This window comes from Ceratotherium simum, chromosome 33, assembly GCF_057802395.1.
Source record: "Ceratotherium simum simum isolate JZ-2026a chromosome 33, ASM5780239v1, whole genome shotgun sequence".
Lineage (NCBI taxonomy): Eukaryota > Metazoa > Chordata > Mammalia > Perissodactyla > Rhinocerotidae > Ceratotherium > Ceratotherium simum.
In genome coordinates, this window is record NC_141932.1 from 11,294,159 (window position 1) to 11,314,736 (window position 20,578).

Sequence of the window (20,578 nt, forward strand, 5' to 3'; positions counted from 1 at the left end):
ACAAGGGGCTTGTTATGAATAACAAAAGATGCTCCTTTCACCCCTACCACTCAGGAAATTCCAAGAGTTTCAAAAGCTCTGTGCCAGGACCCTGGGATGAATACCAATATATACTAGGGAGCCGTGGGAGGGCTGTGAGCAAGAGAGGAGCAAGGTCAGCTTTGGATATAGAAAGACTCCTCTGGGGCTGTCTGGGGGGAGCCTGGAGGACCAGAATCCAGGTAGGAGGCTAGGGTCAGGGTCCAGGGAGTAGGGAATGAGGCCTGAGCTGGGGCCCAGCTGGGGCACAATCTGGGATAGGAGGAAGAAGCTGAGAATAGGTTAGGAGGATAGTGTCTGGGTTCAGCCCAGTGAATGGACAGATGGTGGGGCCCCCCTGAGATGGAGAACCGGGGTGGGGGGAAGATGCCGAGCTCACGAGGGACACTGACTGAGATGGGCCCAGGGGCATTAGGAGGCCAGTGGCTGCAGAGGGCAGGAGCCCAGGAGACAGATTTGAGAGACAGGGAGCCAGGGAGCTGTCAGAGATTGAGGCGGACTTGGGGGCCCAGGGAGATGTCTCGGAAGAAAGGAAAGAAACTGGGTTCTAGAGAGAAATCAGTCTCCCAAGGGTCTGGACTAGGGGACTGGGTGGATGGTGGGGACACCACAAAGATAGAAGGTGTGGGGTCTGAGAACAGGTCGGTGGGGATGGACGTGAGCTCAGTTCCGGTCATCCAGGAGGCTGTTGGATGCACAGGCCTGAAGCTGGGGAGAGACCTAGGAGCCGTCTTGCCCCAGGTGACAGGTGAAACTGTCAGGTGTATGCAGTCAGTGCAGAGGACATGGCTTAGGAGGGCGCCCTGGGAACACGATTGTTTGTAAAGACACCCATCGGTGGAGGAAAAAAAGGCCTATTCATGAAGGAGGCTGGGAAGGAGAGCCAGAAATGTAGGAGGGAAACTAGAAATACAGGGTGCCCCGGAAGCCGGGAGAGGAGCGGCCGGTCCTGTCAACTGTCAGATGCTGCTGGAGGGCTGAGTAAGACGAGAACGGAGCGGTGACCATTGGGTTGCTCAACATGGAAAACTCCGGAGACCCAAAAGGACTGTGGCTGTGGGGTGCAAGGAGTGAGTGGATCTCCGTGGAGAAGTTTTCTGGGAAAGAGGGTAGAGAAACAGGGCAGGAATTGGTTCTGCTTAAACTCTGTGGTCCCAGCGTCACCCAGCAGAGTCAGGCACACAGGGCATCTCAAAATGTTTGATGAATGAATGAATGAATGAATGGGACAGAGAAATAGAATGAGAGAGAAGTGTCAAGATAGAGACAGAAGGCAAGGACACCACCAAGTTGTAGCTGATATTTCTTCATGTCTGAGAAGAGAAGATTCTGTCACCTAAGTCAACTTTGAAAATTCCTTCTTTATAAAGAAATAAACTGATAAGAGCAATGTTGATCATGTCGATACTTAACATACCTGATGTCTCCACTCATCTTTGTTTCCTTGTTTGATGATCCCAAGAGGAAGCGATGTGTAGACCTTCAGCTTCCTTCTAGGACCATTTTTCAGATGAGTAAACTGAGGTCAGGAAAAGAGAGTTGCCTGATTGGCCCTCAGGGAGTCAGGGGATGAGTTGAGGTTTCAACCCAGGTCCGTATGATTCCAAAAGCCATATTCTTTCTTTGAAACCTGTAGGAACATCCCTACGTTCATCTATTCACGCATGTACTCATCCAGTTGGTCATTCATTTGTTCATTCCTGTATTTGGATAATAATGACTCTGGAGCCATCCTGCCTGGGTTCAGACTCTAGTTCTGCCACTTACCAGTGGTGTGGCTTTGGGCAAGTGTCTTCATCCAGTCCTGCCTCAGTCTCCATATGTCTGACAGCCTCCATGCGCTGGGCTCTCACCCCATGTGTCAGGGCAGCTGAATTCTCTCTAGGGAATGGGCTTCCTATTGAGTTTGTGATGATGTCCAACAGTAAAACGGGAGGCAAGGGGACTGGAGAGCTCTGAGGGCTGCCTGGGGGTGGTGGCCATGGCGCCCAGAGCTTTTTCTGGAAGCGGGAAATGTGTGGCCACAAGCCTGTCTTTGTCCTCCTTGAGCCTCCAGCTACAAAAAGGAGAGACTGGCTTTTTCCAGAAGCTACAAGCTACAAACCTGTGTGTCAAAAAAGAACCAGTAAGTAGTCGTTCCCCCTTCCCTGCCCCAGGGAACCACTAATCTGCTTTCTGTCTCTATGGATTTGCCTGTTCTGGACATTTCATGTGAGCGAAATCATACAAAATGTGGCCTTTTGTGTCTGGCTTCTTTCACTGAGCATACTGTTTTCAAGGTTCATCCAAGTTGTAGCATGCATCAGTATTTCCCTCCTTTTCATGGCTGAGTAATATTCCATAGTATGGATGGACCACATTTTATTTATCCATTCATCTGTTGATGGACAGCAGCTTAATGGGTACAGAGTCTTTGGGGGGGTGATGGAAATGTTCTGGAATTAGATTGTGGTGATGGTTGCACAACACTGTGAGTGTAGTGAAATTCACTGGATTGTAGACTTTAAAATGGTTCAATGCTGGATTTTATGTTTTCGGAATTTTACTTAAAAAAAAAATAAAGGCAGAAAGAGAGAGGGAGAGGGAGAGCCCGAGAGAGATCTGTGTTGGGCTTATAGTTTGTTTGTTTGTTTTTTGCCCATATTTTAAAATCAAGAAACTTCCCACCATAAACCTGAATTTCTAGCTTCTCTTGAAAAGTCACAGGGATTGGCAAAGCTGGGCAGCATTCCAGCATGGCAGCCACCGACTGAAGCTGAAGGGTGAATTTCATTACATGTAAATTACACCTCAATAAGCCGGATCCCCCTAAAATCTGCGAAAACGGAGGGGTTGAGTTAGGCGGTGTCTCAGAACAAATAAACGCTGAAATTTCATGATTCTGAATTCAGAAAGGGAAAGAGACTCAAGACCCCAAGAGAAGGTGAGGGACTAAAAGACAGGAGTGGTGTGGGGAGGCCTCTCCTGCGTTTCTTTGTTTCTTTGCAATCTCTGTCTCCGACCACCTTCTCTTGGCTGTTTCTACATCTCCTTCCCTCTGAGTCTCATTCCCTTTTTATCTTTATTCTCTCTCCCTTTCTCCTCTCTCACAAATGAAGCAAAAACTCAGATAAACCAGCACAGACTTCTCTTATCCCCCAATTCTCTCTCTCTGTCCCTCTCTGTCCCCTGTCTCTTTCTCAGTGGAAGCCGTTACGCAGAGAAAAACTGTCATAGAATTAGGTAAATTGACCGCATGTATGAAGCAGATCTGTGCTTCTGGAAGCGGGGAGCAGAGCTGACTGTGCATTTAAAAAATTCAGTTAGAATCAGACTTCTGTGGAAGCCAGTTTGGAAACACTCTTCTGTCTCATCTATGTCGAAATCTCTTCCTTCTCCTCTTCTCTTCCTCGGTCCCTCTGCTCTTGGTTTCCCTGCCTCTCATTCCCAGTGTCCTCCTCTCTCAGCCTCTCCATCCGCCTGCCCCTTCCCTGCACCACGTGGGGAGGGGCCCCAGGTGTCCTCACACCGTGTCTTCCCTGAGCCTTTGTCACTGGAGCCAGGATTAGGACCCAGTTCCCAGATCATCTGAGTCATCGGTGTCAGGCTGCTGGTTAGTTTGGAGAGGGGGGAGAAGTAGCAGGGCTGGGACTTCCTTCCTTCTCTCCCGGGTCCCTTCCCCTCTCTCCTTCCATTTAGCTGTAAAGTTCAGTTAAGTGTCGTCAGCTGAGAAGAGTTTCTATAGAATTAGAGGGTGCCCCACCCCGTGTCTTCCTGTCCCCTTCCCTCAACCCGGAAACTGAATGGGCTGGGACAAAGAGAGTTAAAAGCTGTGTCAGCTGCCAGCATGAGACAGACAGACAGGAGGAGGGGGACAGGTAGGGCAGCATGAGAGGTGGCTGAGAAGCCACGTGGACGGTGGGGGAGCTGACTGGCAGGGTGGCTGGCCGGTGAAAAGGACAGGCAGGTAGGTGGACAGAGGCAGACTGTCATAGGCTGAAGCTGTGACAGCCACCTGGAGGACGGGACAGCAGAGAGACAAGGTGAGAAGGTGACAGGCAGAGAAAGGGATGGGCAGGCCATCCCCTCATGGAGCTGCTGGTGGGAGGGATGGGGAAAGGGGAGGCGGTTGGCAGGGGAAGGGCCCTCTCTGAGATGCCCCTTTTTCTCCCCAGAACTCGGAGGTGGCCCACCATGGGGCCCAGGATCTTTTTGCTCCTGTGTGTTATTGGTGAGTTCCCCAGGGGGAAAAAGGGTCCCTCTCTCCGCATCTCCCCATCCAGCTCTGGTCCCCAGCCTGGCACAGAGGAGGGGAGGGGGGCTGACTCTGTGCCCCACATCACCTCCAGCTCGCAGGGTCCCGTGCACCTCTGTCTCCCTGTATCTTTTGATCCATCTCCCCTCTGTCTCTCCCTATCACTATGTCCCTGTCCCTTCTCTCTCTCTGAATCTGTCTCTCTATTTCTTCCTATCTTTAAGCATCTCTCTCTCTCTGTTGCTCTCTGTGTCTCTTTGGGCGTTTCACTGTGTCTTTTTTTTTTTTTTTAAATTTTTTGTTTATTGCAGTAACATTGGTTTATAACATTGTAAAAATTTCAGGTGTACATCATTGTACTTCTATTTCTGCATAGATTACATCATGTTCACCACCAAAATACTAATTACAACCCATCACCACACATAGGTACCGAATTATCCCTTTCACCCTCCTCCCTCCCCCCTTCCCCTCTGGTAACCACCAATCCAATCTCTGTCCCTATGTGTTTCCAGCCATTTGTGACAACGTGGATGGACATTGAGGGTATAATGCAAAGTGAAATAAGTCAGAGGGAGAAGGTCAAATACCGTATGCTTTCCTTCATTAAGTAGTAGATAATAACAACAATAAACAATCACTGTGTCTTTTTCTATGTATCACTGAGTCTGTGTATCCCTGTCTCTGACTGTCTCTCAGGATCTCTGTCTCCCTCTTGCCTCTTTCTCTGTGTTTCTTCCTGTCTCTAATCCACAATCTCTAGGTCTCTAACCCCACCTCTCTGGCCTACACTCCTGTGCTCAGGACTCAGCCACGAGACTGACGTGAAGATTATAAGCGGCAGGGAGTGTGTCCCTCACTCACAGCCTTGGCAGGTCGGGCTGTTTGTGGGCACCAACCTGCGCTGTGGAGGGGTCCTCATTGACCGCAGGTGGGTCCTCACAGCTGCTCACTGCAGCAACAGGTAAGCCCCTGTCTGGGTCCCTTCCTAGGGGCTGAAGGGAGGGTGATGGGGAGAGGAGCGCTGGGAGTTAAGGCTTATGGGAGGGGGAACCGAAGAGTAAGGAGATGGTCCTGAAGCAAGAGTGTCTGAGGTTAGACAAGGAGCAGGACTTCCTCAATGATGGGCCTGTGGTGGGGCTGGGTGAGTGCAGTTAGGTGGAGGGCAGGGGAGAGTCCTGGAACCTGCCCACCCACCTCCTCCCATTCCCTCTTTTCCCACTTCCCTCCTACATGGCATCTGTCACCATCCCCAGCCATTTCATGACCCAGTCTGGGCCCTGGACCACATTTGGCACCTCTCTGGGCCTCAGTGGTTCCATTTGCAAAATGAGAGGATTGGGTTCTCTAGCTCCAAAGCTCTGGAGTTTTTGTGAAAGTTTCAGACACGAAGAGATGGAGAGATTCAGGGACAGGGAGAAACACAAGGAGGACAGAGAGAGTCCACTCATTATTCACTAGTTCATTTATCAGACAGTGTTGACAGCCCAGGCAGTCTCCTAGGTGGTGGGAACAGAGCGTGAACAGGACTGACAGGTGTCCCTGCCCCCCTGGGCCTCACGGGCTAAGAGAATCAGAAAGTGACACAGATGCAATGGCATGGGGAGGAGAAATGGGGCAAACCCTCGAAATGGAAAGATGGTGATAGAGACAGAGACCGAGAGACTGGAAGAGACAGACATACAGAGAGAGAAAGAGCAAGTCAATGAGGGAGGAGGGGACAGACACCGAAATGCAGAGCAGCAAAGAGAGACAGCAGGGCCCGGGGGGCTGGGGCTGCCCACTGGCCCCCCGCTGAGCCACCGTGACGCCTCCCCAGCAGGTACTGGGTGCGCCTGGGGGAACACAGGCTCAGCCGACTGGACTGGACGGAACAGATTCGGCGCAGCGGCTTCTCTGTGACCCACCCCGGCTACCAGGGAGCCCGGCAGAGCCATGACAATGACCTCCGGCTTCTGCGACTGGGCAGCCCCGTTTTCTTGACCCAGAGTGTCCAGCCCCTGCGCCTGCCCACCACCTGTGCAGCACCCGGCACTGAGTGCCTTGTCTCAGGCTGGGGCCTCACCAATCAATCATGGAGTAAGGGGGCCCTGGATGGGCAAAAGTCGAGTGCAGGGTGATAGGTTAGGAGTCATGCCATCTCAGAGGAAGCATGGGTCAAGCATCAGGGGACTGAGATAGTGGTGGATCGGGGTCTTGGAAGTCAAAGTGGTTAAGGGGTTGGATGTGGAGTCAGAAGTCATGAGTCAGGGAGGTGGTTAGAGGTCAGAGTGATGTCAGGGGTCATCAGACTGGAGCAAAAGGCATATATAAATAGGATCTTGGGGTCGTGGGTCACGGTCTCTGGTGTTAGAGGTCATTGTAGAGTTAAAGTCATGGGATACAGATGTTGCACAAACTAGCTACAATCTGGGGACGGAAATTGGGATTTCATCAGGAATCAGTGGTCTGGGATTGGAAGCCATAGAGTTTGGAGTGTGGAGCCAAAGGTTAGATGTCATGGAGTCTGGAGTCACATAAACTAGGATCACAGGTCACTTTGGAGTTGCAACCAGTGGTTTTTAGAGGATGCAGAGCTGAGGTTGGAGGATAAGGTGAAGACATGGGGCCAGGAGGAGACAGAGAGAAGACATGAGGTTAAGTTGGGATCAAAGGGTAATAAGACTGTGAGTTGAAAGTCACAGCATCTGGGATTGAAGGAGAAAATCAGGTCTGGATTCATCATATCTGAGGTTGGAGCGACAAAGGGGGTCTTGAGTTATGGCACTCGAAGTCATAGGTTAAAGGTCAGGGGGCCTGGGCTAACGGACTGGGGTCAAGGGTCACTATGAAATCAAGTATAAATCTGAAATTTAGAAGTTTGAGGATTGTAGTGGAGGTCACAGGGAGGGAGTAGGGTATAGACTTGGATTGGGCTTCCTTGAGAGGAGGGAAGTGGCCCCAAAGAGGGGAGCTTTGGGGAACCTTGCAGCATCCACCTTCCTCTCCCAGGCCCATTCCCGGATCAGCTCCAATGCCTCAATGTCTCCATCGTCTCCAATGCCAAGTGCAGGGCCGTGTTCCCCGGGAGAATCACGGAGAACATGGTGTGTGCGGGCGGCGTAGCAGGGGAGGATGCCTGCCAGGTGAGCGAAGACAGGCAATGCATGGTCACCCAGGACAGGAAGTAGGGGACAGACAAGTGGGAGGGGATGAGGGAGGGCCAGTCAGAGAAAGGGGATGGGGATGGAGATGGGGTCAGAAAGAAGGGAAGGCACAAAATAGGGGAAGGAGACAGAGAATAGGAGGGAAAGCCAGAAGATGGAGGACAGAGAGAGGGAGGATGGGAAAAGAGAACAGAGGGAGGGCAGGAGCAGAGAGGGAAAGATGGGAGGGGCACAAAGAGAGGGAGAGGAAGAGACAGAGAGAGAAGATGGGGGAGGGCAAAGAGTGAACCGGCATTTGGAGCTCAGGTAGGTAAGTGGCTCTCTTTCCGGTTCTGAGTCTTCCCCATACATCCTCCAGTTGATGCCGGCCCAGGTGAGACTGAGAGATTCCAGGATGGGGGCAGGAAAGGGGGCTGGAGGACTCTCTCACCCACTAATTCGGCTACCTTGCCTTCTTGAGTACTCCAGAGAGGAGGCTGCCCCACCCTACTGGCAAAGGTCCCAGCCATTGTCCTTGATAGAACTCTCATGGAGTCCCGCCCTCCTTCTCTGGGATTGGTCATTGGTGATGGTGCCCTCTTCCCTCATTGGCCAGGGCCCCAGCCATTGTCTTTGAGGGAACGCTCTACCTTCATGGAGCCCCGCCCTCCTTCCCTGGGATTGGCCCCTCGGGACAGTGTGTTCTCTATTGGTCAGTCATTGTTGTTGTCTTCGGGAACCTGGCTGTGATCTTGTCAAGGATGACCAGGCTTGGAGCCAGTCTTCAAGGCCCAAGAATGGGTTGGGGGATGGGAGGAGGGAACATGGGAACAGGATTTCTCCCTTATTCAGGCTGTGCTCCTTTTCCTTCTGCCTTCCAGGGTGACTCTGGGGGCCCTCTGGTGTGTGGAGGAGTCCTTCAGGGTCTGGTGTCCTGGGGGGCCACGGAACCTTGTGGGCAAAAAGGCATCCCGGGAGTCTACACCAATATTTGCAAATACGTGGACTGGATCCAGAAGATCATAAGAAACAACTGACCTTCTCCCTCCACCTCCATCCCTCAGCTTGGGGGCCACTCTGACCCTCAGAGCACCGACACCTCCTCCATAATCACCCCCAGCTCCCAATCTTCTTGGTCTGGGGATCTTCCTGGAACTTAACTCCAGCCAGCCCTTCTAAGACCCATGATTGGGGGAGGAGGGAGTGTGTGACTATCTGGAATAAATATAATATAACTGGAGGAGGGGATATGTCTGTCTATTTGATGTCCCCAGGCTGGTTGAGACTGGAGTTTCATTTCCCCTACCTAACAGGCGTAGAAATACAGATCAGAGAGAGTGAGAATTTTCCCTCAGGGGTCACACAGGAGTGGAGTAGAAAAAGTTACTTATAACAATAAAGATAAGGGCCATTTTTCTCCACGCGGCACAATAGGAACAGTGCCCAGAGCTTATAAGCTTTTCGAGGGCCCATGAAGGATATGAAGGGGAGAAAAATGATTGGCTCCAAAATACCAAATGAAAACAGTGAAATCAAAATTCACAACCATTTAATTAAATGTCTAGTAAACATAACATCCTTCCAACTGGTCAACCGCAACTTGCCTCCGCTGGAGTTGAGCGTATATTATATTTCAGGTGGGATGTGGCTTTGTCTTCATATGTCTGCAGTGACGGATGGTGGGGGTGCAGCCTTGGAAAGCAGGAGGACCCAGCCCAGGTCTTAAAATAGTCCTGCCCACTTCTTGGGTTCTGTCTTCACCGCCTCTCCAGGAGGTGAGAAGAGAACTTCTTCACCCCGATGAACAGAAGGGGAATTGGAGGTGGGAGAGAGTGAGGGGTGATCGCGACAGCCATGGGAACATTTGCCGAGCACCTGCTCTACTTGGCTCTCCTGAAGTCCTCATCCCAACCCCCAGAGGCAGGGCTGCCCCCCCCATCTCACAGATGAAGAAACTGAGCCTCACCAGGGTGGAGTCCCTCGTCCCACGTCACCTGGGTAGGAAGAGGCAGAGCCCGAGTTTGGGGCCAGGGCTGGCTGCTGTCAGAACCCAGGCCTACCCAGCAGTCTTGCTCCACATCTGGTTGGGGGAGAGAGGAGGGCAAGATCAAGACAGGAGATCTAACTGATAACAAGCTGGGAGAAGTAGGGATCATCACTGATTGAGGAGGCTCAGATTTGAGAAGTCATCGGACCTAGGTCACACAGCGAGTAAGTGCCATGGCTGGATTCAGAGGACCTCAGGTTCTGGGAGGTGGGGAGAGGGGAGCAGAGAGAAGGGTCGGCAGAGAAGCAAGACCTGGAGGTTGGGGTGCCCACAGAGGGCTCATTTCCCTTCCCACAGGCCCCAACCTGCCTCCCCCACCCTCCTGTCCTGCCCCTTCGCCCGCCCGCCTGCCCGCCCAGCAGCAGCCCCACCTCTTCAACACCCCAGTTTCCCCCTCTTCTTGGAATGGAGAAGGGAAGGGCCCAGTGGAGGCCAGGGGCCCACCTGGGCTCTGGCAGTGGGGAGGGAGAGCAGAGACAGGAGGGGAGACAGAGCCTGGGAGATGAGGTGGATAGAGAGGGATTTAGAGACAGAGGGAGAGAGAGACGAGGGAGGCAGAGACAGAGACACACAAAGATATAAAGAATTAGAAGAGACATGCAGAGAAAGACTGGGAGAGAAAAACAGAGAGAGAGAGAAAGAAACAGACAAAAGGGTACAGAGACACAGAGAGAGACAGAAAAAGAAAAATGACACACAGAGAATTACAGAAAGGCAGCGAACGACAGATAAAGAGAGACAGATTCCAAGCAGCAGGGAAGAAAACAGACAGAAGGACGGACACAGAGGTGTGGAGAAACGGAGAAAAGCAGAGAGAAGAGGGGCTTGGAGAGGTGACAGAGGCAGGCCAGGCAGGCAGCCCCTCCTCCAGGCCCAGAGCAGGCCTGGGGACGGTCCCCACACACTCCCCGCCCCCGGGCGATAAGGCTGGGCTAGGAGGCGCAGTCATCCTGGGTCCGCCCCGGGGCCACCCCACTCCTGCCTGTCTGGTGCCTCGCTCTCCGACCCAGCCTACTGCACTGCCACCGGCGCCGGCCCCCAGAGCCCCAGCCCCAGAGCCCGTGAGTCCGGGAGGGAAGGGAAGGTCCCCTCTGGACGCCTGCACTCCGAAGGCACCAAGCCTCCTCTGCCGCGGCATTTCTCCCTCTGCTCTGTCCTTCTCAGCTTGGGTGGGGGCTCTCTGCCTCTCTCTGGGTCTCCAATGGGCTGCCTCCAACCTCAGTGACCTCTGACCCTAGCTTTGGTCACCAAATCCAGCCCTCCACTCCCACCCCTGCTGGCCAGGTCAGCTGAGGGCACTGGCCCTTCCCCTCACCAGCCCCGCCCAGCTATGTCCATCCATCCCTCAAAGAGGTAGGGGTTCAGCAGGGTTGGGGCAAGAAATCTCTCAGGCTGAGCCCTCACTGCACCCCAGGCAGCCCTCAAAGGGCCCATGTCACCCTGGGTGGTTGCTGAATGGTGCCAGTCCCCTTCATGTCCCTCCCCAAGCTGCTGGGGCCTGGCCAAGTCTCAGGTGGGCAAGAAGGAAAACATTCTCTAGAAGGCACCTCAGAGGTCCCGCGGCTGACTTAAAACAGGCCAGTCTACCACTTGCCCCAGGCCAAGTCCCTCTCAGCAGCTGCCACATCCTTGTGGGCTACTGGAAGCTTCTAGCTGAGATCCAAGGCCCCCTCCATACCAAAGATTTATTTTAAAGGTTTGGAGGTTGGGGTGCTGTGAGAACAAGGGGATTCCTCAAACTCTGTTGTTTCTCCCTGGGGGGAGCCAAAGCAGGCAAGGGAGAGAGGAGAGGGCATGAACCAGCCCCCAGTCTCCCCATAAAGTGATTTGGCTCCTTGTCCCTCCCTGTTCCCAGAAGAACCTGGGGCCTGCCCTTCCCCCCTCCAGGCCATGACGATTCTGCGATTAATCATGCTGGCTCTGGTGACAGGTACGGTGGAAGATGGGGAAGGGCAGGGGTCTCCCTCTGGAATCTCTAGGATCCCCAACCCTCTGTCTGGACATTGAAAGGGCTGATATTCAAAATACAGAATAACGCATAGGGCATCTGAATGAATATATGAGCCATAATGAGTCCTGGATGTCCCTTGCTGGACCAGATGTAATCCCTTTAGATGCTAGAACGGGGAGAGGCCAAGGAGGTCCCAGGGGAGGGGCCAGGGAAGCTAGGGTGGTGTGGGGGACATTCGAAGAGCTGAGAGCAGTGGCTACTGACCAACCAGTATGGAAGGATTTCAATCACTTAACGCCTGGCACGTCCATACAGTGCGTCCCAGCCGGACACCAGACCGGGACCCAGACCACCCACCCTCTCTCTCCTCCCCACCTCCACTTCTGGGAGTCCTCTCATGCCTGAGCCCCCTCTTTTGCCCTCACCCCCTCCAGGGCGTGTAGGGGGAGAGACCAGGATCATCAAAGGGTACGAGTGCTCTCCTCATTCCCAGCCCTGGCAGGTGGCTCTGTTCCAGAAGACACGGCTGCTCTGCGGGGCAACGCTCATCGCTCCCAAATGGCTCCTGACAGCAGCCCACTGCCGCAAGCCGTGGGTGCGGGGGCTGGGGTGGGGCTGGGAGGGGGCTGGAAATGGAGAGATGGATGGAGGGGGGCTTGGCGGTGGGGAGAATGTGTATGGGGTTGGAGATGGGCATGGATGGGAGGGGCATTAGCATTGATGATGGAGATTGCGTTGTAATTGAAGATGGAGGGATGGGAGATGTTGGAACTGGAATGGTGTTGGGTATGGGGTTGGGATATGGTTTGGAAAGGGGCTTTGGTGGGAGATGGGGAAGAGGTTGGAAGTGGAGATATGGTCCTTCCTTCTCTCAGGTGCACTCACCTCTCCCCCTGTGTCTCTTCCCACCACCTGCCTCTCCCTACCCTTCCATCTCTGACCACCATCTCTCCCACCTCAGCCGATACATAGCTCACCTGGGGGAGCACAACCTCCAGCAGCGGGATGGCTGTGAGCAGACCCGAATAGCCACTGAGTCCTTCCCCCACCCAGACTTCAACAACAGCCTCCCCAACAAAGACCACCGCAATGACATCATGCTGGTGAAGATGGCGTCACCAGCCATCATCACCCGGGCCGTGCGACCCCTCGCCCTGTCGTCACGCTGTGTCACTCCTGGCACCCGCTGCCTCATTTCTGGCTGGGGCACCACGTCCAGCCCTCAGTGTAGGGTCTCTAGAGGGGAACATGGTGGAAGGAGGGTGGTCACGATTGTGGAAGATCATAGGGAACCAGAGGACCTGCCAAAGATGAGAGTCGTAGTGACAAACAGGGGGCTACCTCGGGGTGGCAGTGGTGGGATAAGTCGAAAGGAAGAGTGGAAAAGTAAGCGCTGGGGGAGGTGGAGACAAAAGTTTGGGCCTTGCAGTCAGACAGACATGGTGTGCCATCCCAGATCCACAACCCGGTAGCTGTAGGACCTTATGCACATGGCTTCCTCTCTCTAAACCTGGGTTTTCTTCTCCATAAAATGAGAACAATCACATCCCCCTACCAGAGCTGAATTAGAGATAAAGGATATAGAGCAACTAGCATAAAGAATTTACTCAATAGCATTACTGTTGCTGTTGTTACAAGTAGAAAGACGAGTTGGCTACAAGCAAGAAGGACAGCAAGGTCTGTGGGTTCAAAGCAAGCTTTGCAGTGTAGGGAAGAGAACCAGGGCTCTCATTTTCCACACCCCTTCATGCCATTTCCACAGTGCACCTGCCTCATACCTTGCGATGCGCCAACATCACCATCATCGAGCACAAGGAATGTGAGAATGCCTACCCCGGCAACATCACAGACACCATGGTGTGTGCCAGTGTTCGAGAAGAGGGCAAGGACTCCTGCCAGGTCAGAGGGCAGGGCCTGGGTCTCCAACCACATCCCCATTCCCATCTCCAATCCTCATTGTGTCTTTATCTACACCCACAGTCTCATCCTCAGCCCTAACCCCCATCTCCTCCTGCAACCCCAAATCCATCTCCATCCCCAGTTCCCATTTCTGACCTCGACATGATCCTTGGTTCCATCCCCCTTCTCACCCCTATTTCCAACCTCAACCATTCCCAAATCCACTTTCATCCTTAACCCCATCTTTGTTCCCACCCATAACTCCAACCTCATCCCTAATCCCATTGCCAACCCCATCCTCAATCTCCATCCCAATCCCAACACCATTCTCACTCCCTCCCTAACACCATGCCCAACCCCTTCCTCTCCCATGGTGGCCTCCCCTCCTCTCTCACTGGTTCTCTCTCTCCCCATCCCCAGGGTGACTCTGGGGGCCCTCTGGTCTGTAATGGATCTCTTCAAGGCATTATCTCCTGGGGCCAGGATCCATGTGCTGTTGCCAGAAAGCCTGGTGTATACACAAAGGTCTGCAAATATCTGAACTGGGTCCAGGAGACTATGGAGAAAAATTAGCAGGACCAGCTCACCACAGCCCAACACCGCCAACCCCTACTCGGTGATGTGGTTCCTGTTCATTCTGTTTATAATAAAGCAGCCTAAGCCAGGACCCCTTTATATACTTTGTCTGGATCTCCTTGACTACAAGAGATGCTGTAGCTTAATAATCAACTTGGGGTTTGGAATTAGCAAAGCCTAGCTTCACATCCTGCCTCGTACTGACTCGTGCCTCTGGGAATGATAACAGCTCTTTGGTTCACTGTTGTATCTCTAGCCCCACGATGGTTCCTGGCACTCACCAAGGTTTCAATAAATATTTACTGAATGAACGAATCTTTTGGGGGCTTCCCATATGCCAGAACCTGGTCCAAAGGCTTTTAAGTGTAGCAACCAACAATATTCACAAAACCTTATGAGGTCGGTGCTGTTATTATACCCATTTTACAGACTAGGAAACTGAGGCACAGAAAAACGAAGCCACTTGCTCATGTCACACAGCCAGTAAGCAGAAGAGCAAGGAATCTGAAGCAAGGTGATTTCTTAAGTACCGAGCAATACTGCCTTGATTAAGACTCAGTTTCCTTCTCTGTAAAATCGTGCATGCAAAAGTATGATAGCACAGTAAGTCGGGCAGTCTGCAGATAGTTAAGATCTAACAGAAAGAGAGCTGTCATTGTTTTTTTCCAGGCTCCGTGATAGGTGGTTCATCGGGACCTATGCTAGGCAATATGGTAGCCACTAACCATATGTCGTTATTTAAATTAAAATTACATACAATCAGAAATGTAATTCTTCAGTTCCACTTGCCACATACCATATGTGCTACAGCCACACAGGACTGATGGCTGCCATGTTGGATAGCACATAGACAGCATTTCCACCATTGCAGACAGTTCAACTGGACAGTGCTGAGCTGGACAGCCACTGGAGAAGATGCCCCACAAATTGTCCAGAACTCGGGGTCTCTTTTGACGTTCAGCTCGCTTTGCAGGGGAGGTAGCTGGCCTGAGGAGTAAGAGAACCCAGAGCCGGAACTGGGGCCTCCGGTTTTTAGTCGGGCTTGCTGTGTGATCTCCTGTGAGTCACTGCCCTCTCTGAGCCTCCCATTCCTCACTTGAAATGAGGGAGTTGGCCCAGGTGATGCTGACGCCCCTTGCAGCCTCCTGTGATTCACGGGCCTGTGTCACCTGGAGACACGCAGATGGCAGGGAGGATGTGAAGTGACCACGCATAGGCATGATCGGAGCCTCCCCCAACACACACGGGGGGCTAGTCACCGGGACACACTGAGCTGGGTTTGCTCTCTGGGTTTGCTACCTCCCATTCTGTCTCCCTGTTTCTGTGTGTCTCAGTCCCTGTCGCTCCCACTCTTCCTTCAATCTGTCTTATCTGACTCCCTCTTCCTGTCGGCCTTCTGGCTTTTCTCACTATGTCACTCTAGGTATGCACTTCCCTGTTTATTTATTTTCCACTCTCTCGGTCACATCGCCTATTCCAACACTATTCCCTTGAGACCCCTAGGCCACCTGAGGATGAGGCATCCTCTCTCCCCGTCTGGGAAGACTTCTTGAAACAGGGGACCTGGGGAATCCCCATGGAATCCACCTCCAAAAAGGGTGTTTCCGACACTGGGAGAAGCCTGTATTCCGGGGGCCCCTCCCAGAGCAGGAATCTGGGGCCCAGGTTGGGTGCCAGCCCCACCCACGGCATAATTAGGGAGAGAGAAAGGGAGGGGGTGAGGCCCTCGGGGGAAGGTGGAGAAGTTTCCGGAACTCTCTCGGGGTTAAAAGGGAAGGCCTGGCCAGGGGTCCCTGGCAGAGGATTCCGGCGGCCCACGCGGCAGGGCAGAGGTACTTCTGGGTCTCCCGCTTTCTTCCCCTCGGCGACTCCCAGGTGAGGGGGGATGCACCTCACCCTGGTTGGGGCGGGTCTCGAGAGCAAGGGTGGAGCCCCTCAGGTCGCAGGCGGGAGCCCTGTTTGAGCCGCGGTTTCCCTATCTACGGGACACGCCTCTGAGCCTCGGACCCCCACCCCACCTCGGACCCCCACGCCCACCTGTGAAGGAGGGCGAAACCCCACGCGCTGGCAGGCTAGGAGCCAGGACAGCACCTCCAGGAGAGCGCGCCCCTTGGGCGTAGGGAGGGCAGGAGGACGTCACCACGGGCGTCATTAGAATAATTGCACCCATTTTGGCTGATCCGGCCCGAATCGCCCGCCCGTCCGCCCCTGCGATTGTTGGCCCCAGGTTAAACGTGTCCCCGCAGGCTGGGGTGGTCCAGGCTGGGCGGACGGGCGCGGCGGGGTGGGGGTCTCTGACAGGGCATGTGTTTTGAAGCTTCTCCGGTCCCCCAGCCTAGGCCATGAGATCCCCGCACCTCCACCTCTCCGCCACCTCGGGCGCCCGGGCCCTGGCGAAGCTGCTGCTGCCGCTGCTGACGGCGCAACTCTGGGGTGAGGCGGGGAGCAGGGCTGGGCAGGAGGCGCCGGGGACCCGGGGCCATGGGAGAGTGCGCTCTTATCACCAACGCTCGCGCACCTCTGCACCCGCTGGGACCCCAGCACCCACCCAACGATCCGGAGCAGCCCCCCAACCCCAAGTCTGCCCCGCCCCCTCCAGGCCCCGCCCCCTTCACTCCACCTGGAGTCTTACTCCCCCTTTCTCCCCTCCGCGTCCTTTCCCCGCGCGTTACTCCACCCATTCTGTCCTGGCACCTTCTTACTCCGCCCTGTTTTGTCCCAAGTCTTGCCTTATCGCTTCTTGCACTCGCTCACTTTTCTAGACCCTTGCATCTTGACTCTCACTCTGCACCGCGTTCTAGCCCCGCCCCTTGATGCCTCGCTGCTTCCTAGCCCCGCCCCTTGCAGCCCCGCCCCTGCCACCCCCTGCGTTCTAGCCCCGCCCCTTGATGCCTCGCTGCTTCCTAGCCCCGCCCCTTGCAGCCCCGCCCCTGCCGCCCCCCTGCGTTCTAGCCCCGCCCCTTGATGCCTCGCTGCGTTCTAGCCCCGCCCTTGCAGCCCCGCCCCCTGCTGCCCTCTGCCTTCTAGCCCTGCCCCTTGAAGCCCCGCCGCCCCGCTGAGTTCTAGCCCCGCCCCTTGGTGCCCCGCCCCTTCTAGCCACGCCCCTCGCAGCCCCGCCGCGTTCTAGCCCCGCCTCCTTGTCGCCCTGCCGCGTGCTATATCGTCTCTCTTCGCGCCGCCTTCTGTCCCTGCCCCTCCAGACCCACCCTGTCCGGTCTCCTCACTCCGCTCCGCCCCATACTCGCCTCCTTCCCCTTTCACGCCGGTTCTTCGCCGCACACTCCCATTCGATTCTTGCAGGACCCCCCCGTTTCCACCCCCTCGCCGCGGTTCCGGCTGCGCCCCCAAAGCCCCGCCCGGACCCCAAACCCAGGGCTTACCCTGCCTTGCCTGCTCTGATCGCCACCCCCTTTCTTTCTCCAGCCGCGGAGGCATTGCTGCTCCCCGTAAACGACACGGGCTCGGACCCCGTGGCCTCCGGCGCCCCTTGCGCGCGCGGCTCGCAGCCCTGGCAGGTCTCCCTCTTCAATGGCCTCTCGTTCCACTGCGCGGGCGTCCTGGTGGACAAGAGTTGGGTGCTCACGGCCGCGCACTGCGGGAACGACAAGTAGGGGGAGCTCCTTGGGGACGCACGGAGGGGTGGGGGAGGCAGGGTGCGGGAAGGGCTGGGGCACTTGAGGGTATGGAGCTCTCCTAGCTCGATATGGGGGTCAGTCCTGGAGGGCTTCCTGTAGGAGGAAAGGTAGTGTTGTGCTGTGGCCGCCAGGGGGCGATGTGGTCCTTCTCAGCGTGTCTGGGCCAATCCATCACTCCTGTTCAGCTGATTCTCCTTGGGTTACATTTGGGTGTAGGTAGTTGTGTGCAAGATACAGAACTCACGGTCTGGTGTGGTTAGGAATTTAGAACCAAAAACATTGTTTCCCTCATGAGTTCCCACTGGGGGAGGAATGAAGGGGTAGGCTTAGCAGGTAGACCTCCAGCCCTTAATTCTGGCAGAACTCCTGGACCCAAACACCTGATTGCTTGTTCCCGTGTCTCAAGAATTCAGGTGCCCAGCTCTCTTCTACCCCACCCATTCCTCCCCCAGACCCGGGGGTCAGGGTCCCCAGCCCCTCCTCTCTCGGACCCGGGAGTCCAGGCCCCATCCTGCTACCTGTACCCTCCATCCCTGAGACTCAGAATCCAGACCTAGTCCCTACAAAGGCTTTGCCTTCATGTGGCTCTTCCTTCCTCAGGCCGCTGTGGGCTCGAGTGGGAGATGACCACTTGCTGCTTCTCCAGGGCGAGCAGCTCCGCCGGACCACTCGCTCCATCATCCACCCCAAGTACCACCAGGGCTCGGGCCCCCTCCTGCCAAGGCGGACGGACGAGCACGACCTCATGCTGCTGAAGCTGGCCAGGCCCGCTGTGCTGGGGTCTCGCATCCAGACCCTACGCCTGCCCTACCGCTGTGCCCAGCCTGGAGACCAGTGCCAGGCCGCTGGCTGGGGCACCACGGCCGCCCGAAGAGGCAAGAACTGGGGGCCCTGAGGCCTGCATCTCGGGGAAGGAGGCTGGGGACCAGGACTCCTGGGGTCTGAGGGAGGAGGTTGGGGGCCTGGACTCCTGGGTCTGAGGGAGGAGATTTGGGGCCTGGACTCCTGGGTCTGAGGGAGGAGGGGCTGGGGGCCTGGAGCCTGGGACAGGAACAGTCTGGGTATCCAGACTCCTGGGTCCTGGAGGATTGGGGGCTGGACCCCAGAATTACCTGGTGTTCTCTCCCATCAGTGAAGTACAACAAGGGCCTGAGCTGCTCCAGGGTCACTATCCTGAGCCCTAAAGAGTGTGAGGTCTTCTACCCTGGTGTGGTCACCAGCAACATGATATGTGCAGGACTGGAGCGGGGCCAGGACCCCTGCCAGGTAGGGACTGGCCAGGGAGGGTCTCTGACTCGTGGAGGCGAGTGTAGGGAGGTTATGGGAAAACAGAAGTCCCCAACCCCGTAGCCACCCACAACCCAACGTCATCCCCGTGTCCAACATGACCCCATCCCTATCCCAACTCCAACCGCATGTGCAATGCTACCTCCTTGGGTCCATCTTCTCATGCCCAACCCTCTCCCCAACTCTATTCCCAAGCCCATCCCCAGCCCTAATCCCCTTCCTACCCCATTCCTAAACCCCTATTCCATCCCTATCTTTAGATCCATCTCCATTTCCTTACCTATGATCCCATCTCCACCACATCTTCACTCTTATCCCCTGAGCCAACGCCCACAACCCCAAGTCCCACTCCATCCCCACCCACCCCAATCCCCCATACCTGATTCCAACCCAACCCCAACCTCATCTTTATCCCAACCGTGCCCAACCCCTACCTTCCTCATCACTACCCCAGATCTCCAAGTGGCAGCCCTCGTATTGATGTATTTACTTGATGTCTCCTTCTTCCCACCCCAGAGTGACTCGGGTGGTCCTCTGGTCTGCGACGAGACCCTGCAGGGCATCCTTTCCTGGGGCGTTTACCCCTGCGGCTCTGCTCAGCAGCCAGCTGTCTACACTCAGATCTGCAAATATGCCTCGTGGATAGAGAAAACCATACGCTCCAACTGACCCAGACGCCTTGCAACTCCTTCGCCATCTGCTCCTTTCCTTCCTCCTTCCTACGCAGTTGGCTGGACTCTGCCCCTGCCCCGCTCAGATCTCTGCCGTCCATCCGCACCTGCTGACATCTCTCTGCTTCCCCATCCCCCACCCTGCCCGCTGCTGTTCGCTGCCAGCATTGAAGCTGCAGGGCAGAAAGTGTTGGCAATGTTTTGTTCCAGAGAAACGAGGAAGCCTGTAGTCACTTAGTCTCTGAGAGAATTTGTCAGTCATCCAACCTGGCTTCCTCTACCACTCCCTGCTGTGTGACTTTGGGCAAACCAAATACCCTCTCTGGGCCTGGGTTTCCTCACCTGGAAAATGGAGATAACGAAGCGCCTACCTCACAGACGTGTTGTGAGGAGACTATGATATCATGTGTGTGTGCAGATCACGGCGGTAATTATCGTAAAGTGTTAACACAGTGGGTGATGAGCTCTCACTAAACGTTACCTGTTGCCACGATCTGTGAACAAGTCCTGGTGAGAACGTGTGTGACTCTGTCCTGGGAAGAAAAGCATAGGGGTAGCCCCCAATCCCAACCCCCCAACACCATCTGTGTCTCCATCCCTCAGGGCTGATGGGAGAATCACAGTCTCCACCCTCCTCCAAAGTTCCATGAAGTACCCCTTAAGCACTTCCTTCTTACCTCCCACCATTTCCCATGTCTGAGTCCGCCCAACACCAGTTCTTCCTGTCCCAGAGCTGGGCTGGCTCTGAATCATCTGGTACCTTCTCTGCCTTCCTGGGGCCCCTGGAACCCAAGGGACCTCACCCTGCCTCCATCCCAGCCTCTAAGACCAGAGGAATGCTCCCCACCTCCGTTGCTAAGTTCATGCAGAAAAGCCCTCTGAAATTTAGGGGAAATTTTTTGGTTTGTTTGTCAGATGCATCTCCATCGCCTCAACTACCGCAAGCTGCAGTCCCAGCTCCGCCACATCCCCATTCTCATTCCCCAATCCAACACCCGTAACCCTAGGTCCAATTCCATCTCCATCCCCACCCCAAACTGGCTTTGAGATTTTGCCCTGAAAATTTAGGAGGAGGGATTCTTTTCCTCTTCTTGAAATTGTCTCTGTGTAAATA

General features: G+C 54.9%; 3 protein-coding genes across 10 annotated transcripts; all 3 read left to right on the forward strand.

Moving 5' to 3' along the window:
* Positions 1–154: 154 nt before the first annotated feature.
* On the forward strand, positions 155–9,697 carry KLK12 (kallikrein related peptidase 12). 7 transcript variants are annotated; one of them, XM_087421278.1, is made up of 7 exons: positions 231–1,109; positions 2,089–2,164; positions 4,194–4,249; positions 5,078–5,237; positions 6,093–6,352; positions 7,265–7,398; positions 8,280–9,686. In XM_087421278.1, the coding sequence occupies exons 1-7, from the start codon at positions 1,061–1,063 to the stop codon at positions 8,433–8,435; spliced, it is 891 nt and encodes a 296-aa protein (XP_087277404.1). In that variant the 5' UTR covers positions 231–1,060; the 3' UTR covers positions 8,436–9,686. The 7 variants fall into 7 exon arrangements, with proteins under 7 accessions (XP_087277407.1, XP_087277404.1, XP_087277403.1 ...); XM_087421281.1 differs by lacking the exons at positions 231–1,109; positions 2,089–2,164 and adding an exon at positions 155–221; XM_087421277.1 differs by having other exon boundaries at positions 231–2,164; positions 5,037–5,204; positions 8,280–9,697.
* A 685-nt stretch (positions 9,698–10,382) lies between these two features.
* On the forward strand, positions 10,383–14,582 carry KLK11 (kallikrein related peptidase 11). Its single transcript, XM_014795234.2, has 6 exons — positions 10,383–10,506; positions 11,301–11,375; positions 11,831–11,987; positions 12,358–12,623; positions 13,159–13,295; positions 13,716–14,582. The coding sequence occupies exons 2-6, from the start codon at positions 11,336–11,338 to the stop codon at positions 13,866–13,868; spliced, it is 753 nt and encodes a 250-aa protein (XP_014650720.1). The 5' UTR covers positions 10,383–10,506; positions 11,301–11,335; the 3' UTR covers positions 13,869–14,582.
* Positions 14,583–15,599: 1,017 nt separating this feature from the next.
* KLK10 (kallikrein related peptidase 10) lies at positions 15,600–19,981 on the forward strand. Of its 2 annotated transcripts, none has more exons than XM_087421283.1 (6): positions 15,600–15,703; positions 16,206–16,304; positions 17,295–17,478; positions 18,107–18,381; positions 18,639–18,772; positions 19,310–19,981. In XM_087421283.1, exons 2-6 carry the CDS (start codon positions 16,214–16,216, stop codon positions 19,460–19,462), a joined length of 837 nt encoding a protein of 278 aa, XP_087277409.1. In that variant the 5' UTR covers positions 15,600–15,703; positions 16,206–16,213; the 3' UTR covers positions 19,463–19,981. The 2 variants fall into 2 exon arrangements, with proteins under 2 accessions (XP_087277409.1, XP_087277408.1); XM_087421282.1 differs by having other exon boundaries at positions 15,613–15,746.
* The last annotated feature ends 597 nt before the right edge of the window (positions 19,982–20,578 follow it).